This window comes from Mycteria americana, chromosome 20 (genome assembly GCF_035582795.1).
Source record: "Mycteria americana isolate JAX WOST 10 ecotype Jacksonville Zoo and Gardens chromosome 20, USCA_MyAme_1.0, whole genome shotgun sequence".
Lineage (NCBI taxonomy): Eukaryota > Metazoa > Chordata > Aves > Ciconiiformes > Ciconiidae > Mycteria > Mycteria americana.
Genome location: NC_134384.1, coordinates 3,199,417 through 3,216,399, shown reverse-complemented (window position 1 = coordinate 3,216,399; position 16,983 = coordinate 3,199,417). Strand labels below are relative to the sequence as shown.

Genomic DNA, 16,983 nt, shown 5'->3' with positions numbered 1-16,983 from the left:
TGGCTGGTTCTGGGGTCTGGTTTACATCGTAAGCGTTGAACTACTTCGCATGGTTTAAGTGGTGTGCTAGCACAGCTCCTATGACACTACGGCAAGGAGGTGGTTAACTGAAAGCCTTTTTTTTTAATTCCCTGCTAATTTTAGTTAGACTTTCAGTAGAAAGTGTCCACGTTTAACTAGGTAAGTGTTACTCTTCAGACTGTCAATTAAGCAATACAACTCGTATTTTTACCTTTCAGGTCCAAGAGGATAAAAATGGATTTCCTAATCCCCTCAAATTTTACTCCAGCATAAGGTATCAACCAATAGAGTTCAAAATAAGCCATTTATACCTCTTCTAACATTGTTCCAAAGGTGATCTTTGCTTGCACATCTCTCAAAAGCCTCTGGTAACTTCACATGTCCCGAACAAATGTACCAAAACAGAATGCCAAATGCGTAAACATCCACTGAGTTATCGTACTTTCCTGTGACAAAAATACATTTGATCAGCAGGGCAAACATCATCATCATCACTGGAAACTGAGCAGTCCGAGAACTAATTCCGGCGTTCCACTTCCTCAAATTAAAACCACAACTTCATTGCCAGATGGCAAGATTGTATGAAGCCTCGTAACACATCAGGAATCATTGCCAAAAGGTGGAGAGATAAAAGTTAAGACCTTCCATTCTCAGAGGATTTATACACTTAACCTGTACTGGCAGTTAACAGTTCCCAAGCTGAGGTTCATGGACCACTGCAGGTACAGGCGCTCAGGTGTATTTCAGACTTCAACATTTGTAAGACTCAGTTCTGTTTGGCTCTGCTGCTAGCCCAGCAGTCTGACAGAGCTAACATCAGCCTCTCAATCCAGAAGTTTGGCAATTACTCGTTTATAGCAAGTTCACCCACTGGATAAGAAAAGATTGAGCACGGTAAGTGCGTAAGGGCTAAGCCAATGCTCACCTCTGTAAGGTCAAGGCCTAGCCTGCTAGTCATGCGTATTTCACTGTTAGTAGCGAGAACCACCTGAATAATATTTTCTAAATTAAACACAAATAGGGTCCCTTCAATTTGATTGCCATCTTGTCAAAGCAGAGACAGCATCTCAGATAGACCAAAAAGGATTCCGATAAGTGTGGTATGGACCTCTAAGTGCTACTGTAAGATGCTTGCTCCAGAAAAAAGTTTAGAGAGAGTGCCTGCCAGAAGCACAACGCATAGTGGATTTGAACACACTCCACACGTTCGTAACAGCTTGGAAACTCCTTACTTGGTATCTATACAAAAAAACGGGGATCCTTTCTGAAGTACTTGCCTATGAAAGCCAAATATTTCCAGCTTCCTAATAACTAATAATTTAGCTTTCCAACTGCAAGAGTACTAATCACTTCAGCAAAGCTTATGAACCCCCCCAGTTCTCTTCCAAGTAAACAAAGATTTAAGACTGAGACTTAAAGAAAAAAAAATACATACTATGCATTGTAAGCAGGTAGTCTTCCGATTTAATTATTTTTCCCTCAATGGCCTTCAAAAATTCAAGCCAGAGACAGTAGTGGATTCCACCAACAAGCATACCTGTAAAGAGCTCAGGAGCCATATGAATGGGTGTGCCCACAATACTGCCAGACATCATGGCTTCCGGTTTGCAGAACCCCAAGTCAGTGATTTTGGCTCGATTCTTTTTGTCAAGCTGTAGAAGAATTCATATACAGGCAGCTAATAACCGTGCTTCTCAGTTTTAGTATTGCATTTTAATATTAAGGTTTTAAACTCTGTTTATGTTTGAAAGGTTGGGCATTTGTTCTTAAGTAAGCTCCTCTGATTACTTGGCTGCTCTTGGACATTTATCTAGTTAAGCTCAGTAACAAGACATGCCTTCACTTGTCTTCAACATAGAGGGTGTGGTTGGGGTTTAATAGAACTGGGAACTGGAAGTCCTACTTGTAGCTCAAGCTCTCTACCTTCAAGAGAAGTCACTCTGCTGCTCCCTTTCCCCTAGGCCTTCTGCCTGAAAATGAGTTAGGGAAACCTCACTGCAAGGCTCGTTGTGGCTAACAATACCACAAGTTAAAAGATCCTGTATGAAGAAAGCTATTACTTCACTTATATTATACTTCTCCCTCCCACTGAAAGGGCCTCCTAAAACTTCAGGATTAGCCAGATACAAAAGTTTTCCTTACCAAGACATTTTTAAGTTTGATATCCCGGTGCACAAGTCCCTGACTGTGAAGATAACGGATTCCTTCAACTACATCCAAGGCAACCTGTAATCGTGTTTCTAATTCTAGCCCAGCCTGAAGAATAAACAAACACAGATTTAATTCCTACAAGCGGAAGTCACTTTTGCTTACTCTTGTTTGCCAAAACCACTGAAAACTAAGCAATTCTAGCTTTGTTTTACAGATTAATAGATATTTAGGTGTGGATTTTTTAATGTATATATAAAAATGTATATACACATACACACACAGATTGTTGTTACCTTTAGTCCTGTATAGAGGTCTCTGTGCAACCGTTCCATTATCAGTAAGACGGCAATGCTGGAGCCTCCTCCATAGCCATAATCTATCACAGAACCATGGAGATGTACAAGCCGCTCATGCGTCTGCAGAGACCTAGAGAAAGTTCGGCACAGAAAGTTGATCATTTTTATATCCTTCCCTCCCCCTCAGGCCAAGCCTCACCTTGTAAAGGAAAAATGCCCAATAGCTGCAAGCTTTAGCGCAACAGTAAGATACACCTATACCATGAGCCATGCAGTAAAAATTCACAGCACTCCACAGTTCTGAGGAGCATAACAATATACAGCCGTCTGATCCAATTAAACTCAAGAAAGCTTATTAAAGTTTATAGTACCAAAAAAATACTGTATTATTTCAGTTGCCTGTACTGCAGCACCCACCTGCAGCTGTTTACTGAAAACAAGCTGTTTTCTGCAGTGCAGACCCATCATTTTCTTTTGTGAATTCAGACAGGACAAAGACAGATTGGGAAAGGAGGGATGATTCAACACCAGAAATCAGGGGAGAAGAACTGTTTGCTATCATACTCTATTAATTCTAATTTACTCTGCAAAACAGCAAGCATTTGAACAGCGTAGACACCAGAGAATCAGATTAAGACAGGAAGGAGCATGGCTGCCTACCATTCTGTGTGCCTGTTACATTTTTGCAGTGGCACTGGCAAGCTGTCTTGCCTTTGCTAGAAATGGCAGCTTAACATTTCATGAGGTCAAGCCACTGATTGCAGAGTAGACCTATAGCAAGCAAGGTTCTGCCTATGCAAATGCAAATAGCATTTGTTTGCAGTAGTGAAGTTAAGGAGATCCATGTGGAATGAGAAAAGTGCTTACGATACACACCTCATATAGTGAAACTCAAGTGCAAGGTCATTCCAGTGCTTCTCATCTGGAGGAACAACAGATTTCAGTGCACATGGGAAATGCCCTCCCCAGCTGTCACACAGATAGACCACGCCATACTGTCCTCGGCCCAGCTCACGGCCCAACTTTGGTTTGCCTGCAAGGCACAACATCTATTCAGTTAGACATAAAACATGTTTATTTCTTCCTATATACTATCAGGCTGGCAGCCCAGAGCTTTTCATCGGCCAGCAGCTGCATAATTCAAAGTACTCGGTATGTGTCAGATGGAGGCTCACTGAAGTAGTTGAGTGAAAAGCAAAACACCCCTCCTACTCCTTTACACCCACTGACTGCTTCAGAAGGAGGGAGCAGAAGATAATACAGAGAACATCAAGCACAATGCTCACCATGTAACAGCACATCCTGGAGGGACCTGCTCTCCAGCGAGAGTCGTGCTAGCCGAGGAGCATGATCTTTCCGCACCTTCAGCCACAGGTCTTCCGTCTTCTCCAGCCTGCCAGAATGGCCATCTTCTAACTACAAGAGATATCACATATACACTGTAATCCTGCCTGGTTGGAAGCCCTAGTGTAATGAGGTTGAGGGTCCTTGCACAACTGAGATCCTATTTAAGCATGCCTAGTTTAAAAATGGGACCTTGTATTAGGGCACTCACGTCAGCTCTGCCACCTCTACCTACAGAATGGCGTCATTAACTGCACGAGCTGCTCTTTTAGCTCTCTCTGCAATTAAAAATCCTCTTTGCGTAAGTGGCAATGTACAAAACAAGACCTCCTTAAGAGCTCCACACACTCACCTGTCGCAGAGAAGCTGCAAAAGCCTCATGGGAACTGTTTAGCCTGGTCCGGAACTGGCTGCAAATGCTCTTGGCTAACTTGGACGCACTGAGGCTCTCGATAGCATCCTGAGCAACTTTCCTCTTCCAGTCACTGGTGATGGCAGGTGGGCTGACCCATGTAATCCGCTGGATTATCTAGTAAAACAGGAAACAGAATTAAGGCACTAACACAAAAAAAGCAAAGGGTCAGTCAATTTACTCAGGCTGCTTAGATACCTTGTAATAACACACAGTCATCTGCACATAGAATTGGCCTAAATAATTACCTTACAGTAAATACAAACAATTTAGAGGTATTGATCACAATATTGTTGTACACACACACTGAATAAGAGATTTGATTTTTCTGAATATCTGCTCAGTTCATTCCTTTCACATCTGGCCAAGAACATACATAGCTAGACAGCCACCACTTGGAAAACCACACAGCTGTGGTGCAGCTTGTAGGCTGAAAGAACAGGCAGCATAAGCAGTAACCCAGAGACTCAGGAAGAGAGACGCTCCTAAACTGGTGAAAACTACAGTGAAGCAGCTTTTTGCTGGATGGACACACTGTCAAGGTGCAGAAATCCTAGGTGTCGGTATGCACCACTTCCCTTAAATTGCTGGGTGATTAAGATGCCCTGCCCCACCCTTTATTAGAAGCCACAGAAATCCAGCTGCTGCACACCCAGTCTGGATCCTTCTCCCAGGCTGAAGGAAGAATCTGAAGGTTTGTTACCACTCGGTTTGCACTGCACCTATTTGGCAAAAACTCATATTCCTCTCACCCATCCATACAAGGAATCTCAAGAGGGAGAAGGCAGTAAAGGTCATCAACAGCTCAGAGCAGGAACTTCAGAAAGATGAATGCTTTAACAGACAGAAATTTAAAACAAAGACCTGAGGAAATCTGGTCTGCTCTGGAGGGAGAAGAGTGAATCGACCTGAATCAAGATACATTGCAAAACAAACAAACCAAAAACCCCACCAGAAGCCCCCAAACCCAAATAAACAACCAGTTACCCAAAACAAATACAGCAAGAGTTTCAAAATGCTGATCATCATTCCTTTGCTGTTTCAGAACAGAAAGAAAACACTAAAGAGGTATTTGCTTTAAATTAAATATTAGCATCCCCAGGAATAAACTACACACACAGCCTTAGTGCTGAGCGGGGAACAACAGCCTTCCAACGCATGTGCCCAGAGTCAAAATTTAGAGAGCAGCTGTGAGTATTCACATTATTCTTTGCTCCAAAAACATTTCACTATATAGTGACACATACTAGGAATAAATGATAAAGATGTCCGTACCTGTTTGATCTGTTCCCACAGCATCCTGGTTACTGTTGAGCCAGAGTGGAAAGTGACTTCAACATGATAGGCTGCATTTAGTATCTGGAAAGCAGGGGAAAGATGAAAGCATGGGAACTTTGCAAGCTATAGTCACTATAAGATTTGCTAGACCCTCTGAAAATGAAAAAAAATGGACACTATATGGGATACTCCATGATTCACTTGGTTCAATTTTTAGGAAAGGTAAGTACTAGGCTTTTAAGTGACTATTCCCCAGTTTTAGCACCTCCCTTAATGCCACCAGACCCACGCATACTCCAGAGCCACGTTCCTCTAATTTCACTGAGCATCTCGGTCTCCTACCACCCTTGCTGCATCAGGATAAAGACAATTATTAAGAATATTCTAGACAGCCATTTAAGCCACCATACCTGTTTGAGATAATTGCTTGTGATGTGTACAGAAACATCCTTCGACTTCTCCAAACTCCTTGCAGGATGTACTGAAACCTCCCAAGACTCCTCCAGGCTCTTCAGACATCTCTCCAGAGTCCCTACAAAGCTCTCTCGCAGATAGTCCACTGAACTAATTAACTTGTTGGCAACGGCTTGGTTTAATCGAGAAATAATCAGTTCCTGAATTTGCTTAATACAACACTTTATGTCCTTGGAACTAACAGGTTCCCCATTCTCAGGAATGATGATATCTGCATAAAAGAAAAGAAAGAGGCAGCTTTTGTACTCAACATGTCAGTGTTGCAACCGAGAGCTGCTTGGAGTGTTTTGCAAAGGAGCTACAGCACAGCCCCAGTCCAGCCAGCTTCTGCTCCATACGCTCTTTTGCTGTTTTGCTCCTTCAGAGGTTTATTACTTTAGATCCAGATGATATAACCTGAAGCCAACAGTGTTTCTCAGTCATACAAAGAAACCCATGAGCAACAGAAGAACACATATACTGCCTATTGCAAAGGATTAAGTTTTTGCCAGTCTGCGTGCCTGATGCTACAATGCCAGTTTTACAAAGGTCCCAAAACCAATCCTACAGATTCTGAGTAATTTGGTATTCTGTGATAGAAAGTACTAAAGCATTAGAGTAGCTCCAGGAAAGCACATCTGGTACTCCAGTTTCAGGGAAGCTAAAAATCACATCTGACCAAGGTGGGAAATATTCTGATGTTTGCTTCCATTCACTGGTGTTCGAATTCACAGGATACTCAACACTAACACCTGATAGACTCCATACAAGCATTCTGTAGCTACCCCAGTTTTAGTCTTATCTTGATGACAAGTCAACTATCATCTCAAAAATTAAAGGGCAGAAGCACAAAGCTGTCTTTTTATCTCAAAAAGTACAGATCAGGAAATTCTTCCAGGCCACGCTGCAATCCACAAGCACTGCCGGATGTTGAATGTTATGACGAAAATGATGTAACAGCCATGCCAGTTACATGAAATTTTTTTTCCTGCTACCTTGAAAAGGTTGATTACCACTTGGCATTTTTAAACAAACACTGAGCAATCACTGCTCACGCACTGTAACCACTCTGAGCAGTACTACATTACTACCAAGAGCTGAAGACCTTGTCTCTGGATTTTGGCCAACAACAGTCTCGCCTACTTAAAACAAATCCAGTGATCGGCAGATGGCATTAGCTCCTCAAAATAACATCTTTCTCCTTTTAGGATATTCCTTCAAATACTGATAGCCAACAAGATTCTACGCTCTAAGTACTCTAAGTGATACTTGTTGTGCATGTAAACATACCCACACATTTACTGCAGGCGTTTTAGCTTGTGCTGCCCCTAAACATTCTCCTGCACATACAGAATCCTAAACTCGGGCCCTATAGTGCTCCAACTCTGTAAAGAGCGGGACAGACAGAATACAGGAATTATCTGTCCTGATAATGGAGCAATAGCAGCCCTAAACAGGCACAATTAACACACTCACTATACCCTTAGCGTATGCTAGTTAGTTGGGTTTTTTTGCAGCATGGAAATAGGTTAATGTTGCAATTAAAACAAGCTCTTTATAAGGACGACACTGCATGGGCGCTACAAAGCAAACATTTCAAGAAACAGGAAAGATCTTATCTATTTCCCACCTGCAGAAGCAAGAAGATCCAGATCCTAACCTGCAGGATTAAACATAATCCATCATTTCTCCTCTTCGTCCCAGGAGATAACACTCCAATTTGAAATTGGGAGGAAGTAACTCAAGACAAACAAAATTATCTAGAGTTGTCGCCTCTCACGCCTCAGAAGAGCACTCAATTCACAAAAAATTTCTTCTAAACCTAGAGTTATTTCTGATTTTAATTAGAAAAATCTTTCCCCATCAGCCCAGTCAACTGCATTTCCTTAGAACAGAAATGACTGTTATGGTAAGCCTCTGCTTAGCAAGGAGAGGAGGAAAGAGCTGTGGAGTATCAGCCTACCAATCTTCACTTTGATGTTTATGACAGACCGCGTATTCCTGCAGACAAAATTTGGATAGCCTCTCGCCCTTCGCAGTTTACACATCATTCTGTATGCTTCCAGCTTGTGTGTTCCTGGAAGTTCTGGTACTAGAAGATGTAGTGAGAATTCTCACATTTCCCAAAAACACACACTAAATGCCAAGCATAGGCCTCAGGAGCACAATATGTTGTGTTGATTTTTTTTTAAAAGGAAAATCTTACCTACCCAGAAGGATTTCATTTTAGGAGGTTTTATACCCAAAAGTCTTATGCAAACCTCTCTCAGACAAAGAAATCAAGCAGAAAGTACAAATCAAGCCTTCACCGCTAAAACTCAAACCGCTTTTTTTCTTAGGATGGATTTATTCCCAAGTCTCAACACAACCACTGAAGCAAAGTTGAGAGCCATTTTCTTCTTTGGCAGAATAGGGAATTAAAGCAGAGAAGTAAAATGCCCTAACCCAGAACTGTCCAGGAAGCTCTGGGGGAAAAAGTCTGATTTCTAAGAAATCAAGACTTAATATGTTCAGGCTTCTCATTTAAGAACAGTGCTTTTTACCCAGGAGACACTACAGAAAAATCTTTCATGTATTAGTTCTGAATTTTCTTGCAAAGTCACTTGTCTAGACTGCCATTCAACCGTCCCTTAGCAGATGGCAAATATTACTCTGCCACTCTCCTTTAAAGCCCCTAACCTCTTTCTTCCCATTACTCTCCTGCCAGTAGTTACCTTTGAATTCCATATTAGCAGCATCCTCCAAGAGCTCCTCTTTCATATTGCTAAGAGTCTCTATGATCATGTCCTTCATCTCCTCTTGTTTGCGGTTGGCAATGTTCATCAGAGACTCATACAGCTCATTCTCCTTCTTGCGGGTATACTCTAGCCTCTTGGGGGTGATTTGCAGGTCTCGCTGCATGTCGAAAGCCTGATTGATGAAGATGTTCAGGCAGCGGCAGTGCACCTCATTTAAACTGGTAGCTGCTTCCACAAGATGCTTCTGAAGCACCTGCCTGGAAAAAGTGCTTAGGAGACGGAGCTTCTCAAACTGCTCCACCAGCATGCTTTGGGCATCAGCATCAGGACCGGGTGCCCCGCAGCTGCAGTGGTTGGTACTCAGGTACTCCAAGTCCATCAGCTGGCAGTAAAGGGAGGACTTTTCATTATCAGTTTTTTTGGGAGAGATCAGCTCAACCCCCGACTCTGGCACTTTGAAGAAGAAAATGGGCAAAGAGAATTTCTCTTTGATTTCACGCAGTTCGTTCTCATCTGATGAAGAAAGTTCAGCCTCGCTGATGGCAAAGATGACAACAGGCAAGACTTGGTTCACGTACTCTCCCAAGGTGGCTTCAGCAGACTGGAATCCACGACATGGTGCTACCACAACATCCACTTCCTAGCAAGTGAGGAAGTAAAAAAAAAAGGTTTCTACAGATCCTTTTAAAAACTGATACATGCAAAAACGCACTGTAATTCATTCACAAAGTGCAAAACCAGAAACATTCAAACCCTTTAGAATAGTTATGGAGTCTCACACACAGCATCATGCTTTAGTATATAGCCAACCCACAAGGCTGATGACAGCCCTCTTGCAGGGATGCAGCCAGACATGGATTAGCGCCCGCTGACTCCAAAACCCTTATTTTGTACCAAGTGCCTTTGAGTTTTAGCCTAGTTCAGAACAAAGCTTAGAACAAGTTTCCCAGGTAAGTGCTATCGCAGAATAGCTGTTATTCCTTAGCTTATAGCTGCCCCATTTTGCAACAACCTCTCCCAGTAAATAACACTCCCAACCTGCCATTGATGTTTACCAGATCTGCAGCTCTTTGAGGAGATATTCATGCTGTCAGTTTTCAGTGTAGCTTCCAACGGTAGAAAGCACTACACTAGCCACTACTGCCAAGACAAAGGCAGCACAATAACCAATTCCAAAGGGTTCACAGCCAAAGGACAGACAAGGAGGAACAGATGGTTGTGACAAGTTTAGTTACGACTTTCTTCAAATCCAACCAAAACCCAAGAGGTGTATTTTATTTACATATTTTCTTACTGCACAGAGTTTCACTGCTTTGGTCATATGCTCCTGCTGACACCACTTCTTACTAACCCCACTAAAAAGGGCCAGGTCTGAAACCTGCTTCCTTCCCTTCCGAGGAAGGAGACAAGATTCACATTTGGATATGAGAGAACGGTGTCAGAATCGCATATATCGCTCTACTAATATAAGGAAAGAAAATGTCAAAGGCTTTGAACTGAAGACATAATTTAAGTGCCATCTTCCCAACTTGTTACAGGGGGTGATAATTAAGAATTCTGCCATCATTTTTCTCCACCAGAAAAATGAAAGACTTGACCACATCTCCCAACTGCTCTTAGAGCTCACAGGAAGTCATTACTGCCACGGGACTCCCTGGCGCTGAACTCAAAGCTGTCTGATGCACAGGAGGCTGAGCAGAATGGGATGTGCAGTGCTGCAACATCCACCAGGACGGATGACTCACGCCAGCGACTGTAAACAAAGGAGGAAGCCAGTGCTGTCTCTAGGAGACAGGGAGAAAACCAACACAGATAACCAAATACAGCGTGAGCAACTGGTCCTTCTGTTTCCATAGAGGCCTCTCAGGCTTTTCCAAAGAGCATTAGCAACATTTCTTGCCACCCCCTCACCCCCCCCCCCTTTTTTTTTTTTTTTTAAGTGTCCTACAGAAGTTTAAGCACTGTCTATGCAGCTTCGTACTACTAGGGATCAAATCTTCCTATATGGGGAATACCTATGACTCACACTGGATTCCTGAAATTTTTAAGTTGGTTCTCCCAAGGTCACACCACTATAAACACACGTGAACACTTCTGACAGAGCTGTATGCATGAAACTGCTGTCAAGTAACTTCATTCGTGTTTTCAGTAACTAAACAGCCCTTTTTAAAATATCAAGGCTTCTCACTTCGCAATCCGAACATCAGGTACGCAAATCTCAGAGTTGCAGCTCTTCCACTTAAAATACGATGCCCAGGTGCTGTCAACAGTCATACAAAAAATACAGTTTAAAGAGAATACCATGCAGGCACACTACATACTCATCTACAGATTCAGACTTGCAATGCCAGGATGACCACTGCATCCCATATCCCAGAACAAAAATTAAAATCGAGGATCAAGTAGGTCTTGACCTACAATAAGACAAGCGGAGTCTCACTAAATGCATTCAGGGACCACCGAAGTGTGCCATTTTACTATGTGCCATTTTACTAAGTCAACAGATAATTCCTCATTTCCAAATCAGTTAAAAAGCATTTATTTGCTACATCCCAAGAGGACCTTGTCCTATTTTACTAGGCTTTGGGCAGTTTAATCACTGTTTGTTTAGTTAACTGAGGTGCTGAGAAGCTAACCCAATTTAGTCAGATTTTTACCCAAACTCCTACCAAGCAGACTATGATTGAAGGCCCAGCTCAGTCTTTTTCTAAGCCAATTTGAATACTCTGCCTTCCAAGAATAGTCTGTGAATCACTGAAGTCTGACAGTTACTGCATTTATTATATATGTGATCTAACGTCATTGCCTCCCTATTAATCTGAGGTACATACTCTAGATTCTACTTAGAATTATTTTTTTTTTAAACCACACTCCTCCCCAGTTTTCCTGACATCTTGCCAGTTTATTCTGTTTCCATGGGGATCTGAGTCAGAAGTTCAGTAACTCTAATCTAGAGAGAATCCCAGGTAAGAAAACTGAACTACACCTCTGGTCCCCAGCAAATGCTGCTGTCCTTTCCAGAACATAACTGCTTTGATTTTGTGCAATGACACTTCATCAGGGAATTTTGTTTTACCTTTGCTGGAGGGGCTAGCCCAAGAAAGCCTGAGGTGTACACACTCACGAAACAGTCTGAGAAGCAATGCTCTTTTTCTGATCATGAACTCGTTCCCTGTAAAAGATATATCACTAAGGCAGCAAAACTAGAAACAGAGAACAGGTTTCACATGGGTGGAAGAATAAGTTCATGGTGCTGGCATTTTCAGTATCTTCTACCCTCAGTTATGCCACTGTAAAGGCACAGAGAAGGCGGCTTTAGGTATTTGATGCTGGTACATAGCAGGAGTCCCTCAGCATAGCCCAAAGTAAACGGATGTTATGTGGCAGGAAGAGCGTCTCAGCCAATGTGAAAGCTTTTCAGTTTTCTGTATGAACGCCACAACCAAACACATTCAAAATACTCTCAAGAAGGAGATCAGGGCACATTTTTCCAAGTTTTAAGCAGGATGTACATTAAAATAGCCACCCAATGGGTACTTAACCACATTCTTTGCTACTTGTAACAACTACTAATTCATATGACCTGAATTACTGCTATAGTACTTGAAGAAATGCAACAATAAACCCAAACTACTTCAATTCTTCTGTTAGAGCTCATAGAACCATCTTGTATTTCTTTATTCATTTTCCAGCTTTGTCAGAGCAGCTGAAAATTTTTCTTTCCCTACAAGCCCAGGCTAAAACTTTTCAGCCTGAGACTCAAAGTCGCATGAAGCACAAAGCAAGACAAAGGCATGAAAAAGGAAGCTTTCAGCCCTGTTACCCTCCTCCCATTCTGCTGTACCATCCAGATGAAAACCAATACTTCAGACAAGTCTGTTTCAGCTTCCAGGCAGAACTGATAAGATTCAGGGAAAGAGCCAACTGTTTACTCCCACTATAAATCTAATAATCTGTCTGACTAGACGGATTATTCCCCATGACCTAGATGCATTCCTGTGCACAGTGATCCCCAAGGAATACAGCAGCTTTGCCAAAGTTTTTCCTTCCCTGATATTTTACATTTAAAAATAACTAAGTTCACATACCTATTAGCACAAGGTAGTGTTCTCACAGCAGCCGACCCACGCAAATGAAATATTTGGCTCCTTCCTCCTCACCCCCTTTTCTGTGAAACAAGTTTTGATTAAGACATCCTTCAGTAACACAGAAAAGCAAGCATGGTCCCATCCTGGGTATCAGACTAAAGAAAAAAACTCAGGGTGTTCCACTGGCCATTCAGTATTAAAGTGGTATATTCTACACGTATATTGAATTCATCTCCAAGTAAAAAAAGTAGTTTAGTTAATATTTGGATACTGTCAAGTTACAAATATCCTTTCTTTATGGGAGCAATGGCTAATGAGTTTGGATTTAGCAAACAAGTATCTGCACCAAGAAGCATGATTCAGCATTAAGTGCCCGCACCAAACAGCAGCCTGTAATCTAGCTGCCCTAGCCAGCCTGTGCAATTAAGTCTCTTGGTAAGAGATGCTTAGGCCTGAAAAGCTGCACAGCATTCCCCAGGTCCTGAAGTCACTGACGGCTCCTGTGATGGCAGCCTACAGGTAGAGAAGTGTCCTCGCTATGGGGAATGAATGCCATTTCAAACAGAAATCCACAAATGAAATCCTCATCTCCTATAACTGTTCCAGTCCACAATAAGGACCCGCAAATGTTTACTCAAACACTAGTAAGGTGTTTGAATATCTAGAATGTAAGGTTATCATGAAACAGTACTACTTATAAGCACTCTGCTGTTGGGAGGAAAACACATTGATGAAAATACAGGGATTCTAGGTAACAGGAGGGGTAAAATTCAGATTGATTTCCCTCCCCCTCTGCCCAAAAGGTGCTGAGCTCCTCCAAATTATTTGGTTCCTGGGAAAATCTAAATCCTTAAGATCTGTACTGAATATCATGTTATCATCAAGAACACAATTGTTATTAGACTCTTAGTTTTGTTTCAAAAGTTAAGAAAAAGCAGAATTTCCTTCAGAGTATTTCTGCAGACAAGCAACGTTGGACAGCGTCCAAAAAAACCTCATTCGTTATTGCTCCAGATATATATTCCACTAGTTACAGAAGTAGTGTCCATGACTAGCAGGTATTTACTTAAAAAACTTTGTCGTCCTGCTGTATGCTGAGCAGAGCTGGAGAACACACATTAGCTAGAAGGGTGGAAAAATCCACAGGTCTCTCAACAGGAGGTCAGACTCCTGTAATTTAACAGGAAGCTATCCTTAGCCCAATTACCTGCTAAAATGCATTATGCTCTCCTATCAGCCTTAAAAAAATTTTGTTCTTCCTTTAGCCCCTTCAATTCATGTAAGGAATCCTTTGAATCAATCTGAAGCTAGCTGTGATTCACCCTCCCTCCCTCTCCTTCTATTGGAAGAGCTTTTTATTTCACCAACCCTTTTCAAATTAATCTGAGTAGCTGTTTTCATCTAAGTGTCCTAAATATAACCAACGCCAGACAGAGAGATCTTTGTCACTCACATGAGAAATCTGAAAGAGGGTTGTAAACTGCAGTCGTCTACACTGGCCCATATAAAACTGTAACCAAGTAAAATAAATGTAAAGCTAAATACTCTTTTATGCATAGCAAGGCAGGATTTTACAAGCAGAAGATCCAGAACAGGCATTTACTTTGCAGCACCAGCAGCTGATCTGGTGCTCTCTAGGAAAGTCACGGATGCCTCACATACAGTTTATACAAACATGGCATTCTCTTCTGTTCTCTTTCAGCGGATACTGGAAGCCACAATCGCACTACAACATAGCATTGACCCAGCTGATCTCGTTAGGATAGGCTTAAATTTAGCTACAGACTGGGTTTGTAAAACGTATTTCAAACTGATGAAGATAGACTGGGTCTTCATTTTCTGCCTATTTAATCATGTCTCAATTCAGATGTCCAGAAAAAAAGTTACCTCGCTATTTTGTTGTTAAACTATGAAGTTCATACTCTTAGTCATGTGACAACAAATCATATTCTTTGTACTTAAGCTATTTATATTTAAGAATTAATTATCTATGCCAGATATTCAACTGCCAAACACAATGCTCCAGAAGTATTATACTACAATAACAAAGGCTCGACGTAAGATATGAAATGCAATGAAAGCTTAGGGAAGCTAAAAAAAGCTATGAAATACCACCCTCACCTTTAAAGATATTTGCTAAACACCAAATGGCAACACCCACAGGACACGAGCACATTTTATGGACAAGTAAAAGGAAAGTCAAAGCAAGATACTAACATCATTAAAAAGAGCACTGAAAACAGACTCCCACCTTGTTCTCAACACCTTCAATTTCCATTGACACCACAGAAATGTAAAAAGCCACCCTCTCAAATGAAGTCGGGTCATTTTATTAGATGTTGGAAGCTTTTTTTTTTCTGACAGCAGGCTCTTCAGGACAGAGATAAAAAAAGTACATATCCTTGTACAACAGCTTCTAGCTACTATCAGACAGCAAAGCTAATTCTGAATGACCTTGAAACTGGAGTAAAATTTGAGAGACACTTGGAATTACATCTGAGTAAGCTTGGCTTCTGTGATGGATGGAAACATTAGAGGAATGATAACGCTAAGAGTCAAAATTGAAACAAAAGCACACAAGCATAGACAGTGATGTCCAATTAAAATACTAACACCAGACTTCCAGCTTCTCTAATTAAAAAAAAATCCTGTACTTGAGAGTTTACACCATTAGCTTTATTAGGGACTACAAACGTTATATCTTAAGTTCACTACGACGATGGTACACGGACACCTAGTTACCTTTAGTAGTGAGTATGGCAGCATGACCTCCAGCTCCGCTATCCGGTGAGCAGGATCTTCGCTGTCCCCATGAATTTCTAAGTCCTCCTCTGGTATCGTGTCCCAGTGCCCTCGGTGGGCTGCCATCATATGGACCAGTTCATACTGCTCAGGCAGCGCTAGGCTAATCCGTGTTTGCGTCCCATGCGTGAAACGTATCCGTCGCCTCTTACAATTCTCCTCATTGCTGATTTTGGTGGTAGGGAGCAGCTTCTCACCCAGCAGTATGTTGAGTAACTGGCATTTGGCATTACAGTTCTGGCCAAGAATCAGAAGGCAAGGGTGCCAGCTCACAGTCCGCTGGAGATGCTCTTCCTCATGGCGAGGGAAGGAAATGAAATTCTGCCCTAAAATTGAGGACAGACTGCATTAGAACAGGTTGGCTGAACAATAAGTCTTGTACCTCTAAGCCAGCTGAACGCAAAAGTTCAGACATCGCTGCCCCACAGCCCGCCAAGAAGCCCACACAGCACCAAGAATTTGCTTACGTATCCTGAAACTAGGGTCAGCAATTCAATATTTCTACTGCACCAACACAGAGGTCCACAGTAGGTTGATTCTCGCAAAGCCATTAAGACAATTTGTTACTGTTCTCCCCACCTATTTCACTGGAAAGTGTTTACACAGAGCTCTCTTCAGCAGGTTAGTGAAAGACTAATGGTAGGCACTAAAAGTCAAGAGGAAACAGTTGTCAAGGTTGAAACAACCAAAGGGCTAATGTTGCCTTGGGTTGGAACAGCATTTCGCCTTGCTCCAGAGTTCAAGGAGGCCCAATGGGTCACTGAGGCTAACTCTTCCCAAGTTTTGATGGCTTGGCCGAACAGAATGTTCCTGTCACACATCAGAAATAAATTCAATCAACTATGAATCGGTGACAGTTCCACCCACACACTTAAAAATGTCAAATACTTTGCATCTACCAAATCCCAAGAGTATTACTGCACAAGCTTGTTGACCAAAGTCTAGGATCATTGACATTAAAGCAGTAAAGCCTCCTTTCTAGCCTCAAGGAAAGGCACTCTTGCAAAATTGCTTCTCTACATGAAGCAGATTACAAGACCACATTTGCCAAGACACAGTAGCAGAACTAATAGCCTCTGCCAGCAATTCCCTATGACAGAAATACAATCACAGCATCTAAAGAAACTGTCACGCTTTCACCAGCCTGGTCAGAGGTGAGCCCAAGGGAAGACACCCTTTGCTAGCAGCCAGAAGGTTCCTAGTGCAGTCTAAACCACAGTAAGAAACTGCTTCACTCCTTTGATTGCACTAACAGTACACATCTTTCCTAACCTATGTAGTTGAACTAAATAGGCACAATTTGCCAGATATTCTTATTAATTTTAAGAACAGCATTTAAGCTGCAAAAGGAAATTACTCAACATCTGTATCTTCTTCAGAGTAGCAGGACTCCCTGTAAC

At 42.0% G+C, this 16,983-nt stretch overlaps 1 protein-coding gene across 2 annotated transcripts in view; it reads right to left on the bottom strand.

Annotated features, from left to right (window-relative positions):
- The window catches only part of DSTYK (dual serine/threonine and tyrosine protein kinase), a 28,473-nt gene that overhangs the window by 4,522 nt on the left and 6,968 nt on the right, over positions 1 to 16,983 (bottom strand). Inside the window, exons 2-12 of one of the 2 annotated variants that reach the window (XM_075521980.1) lie at positions 15,524 to 15,909; positions 8,670 to 9,333; positions 5,913 to 6,187; positions 5,500 to 5,583; positions 4,165 to 4,341; positions 3,755 to 3,884; positions 3,345 to 3,501; positions 2,466 to 2,598; positions 2,164 to 2,277; positions 1,559 to 1,673; positions 333 to 467 (exon numbers count right to left, since the gene is read on the bottom strand). In XM_075521980.1, coding sequence (XP_075378095.1) covers positions 333 to 467; positions 1,559 to 1,673; positions 2,164 to 2,277; positions 2,466 to 2,598; positions 3,345 to 3,501; positions 3,755 to 3,884; positions 4,165 to 4,341; positions 5,500 to 5,583; positions 5,913 to 6,187; positions 8,670 to 9,333; positions 15,524 to 15,909 — 2,370 coding nt within the window. The remainder of the gene's footprint in view (positions 1 to 332; positions 468 to 1,558; positions 1,674 to 2,163; positions 2,278 to 2,465; positions 2,599 to 3,344; positions 3,502 to 3,754; positions 3,885 to 4,164; positions 4,342 to 5,499; positions 5,584 to 5,912; positions 6,188 to 8,669; positions 9,334 to 15,523; positions 15,910 to 16,983) is intronic. The other variant, XR_012778522.1, reaches the window with a different exon arrangement.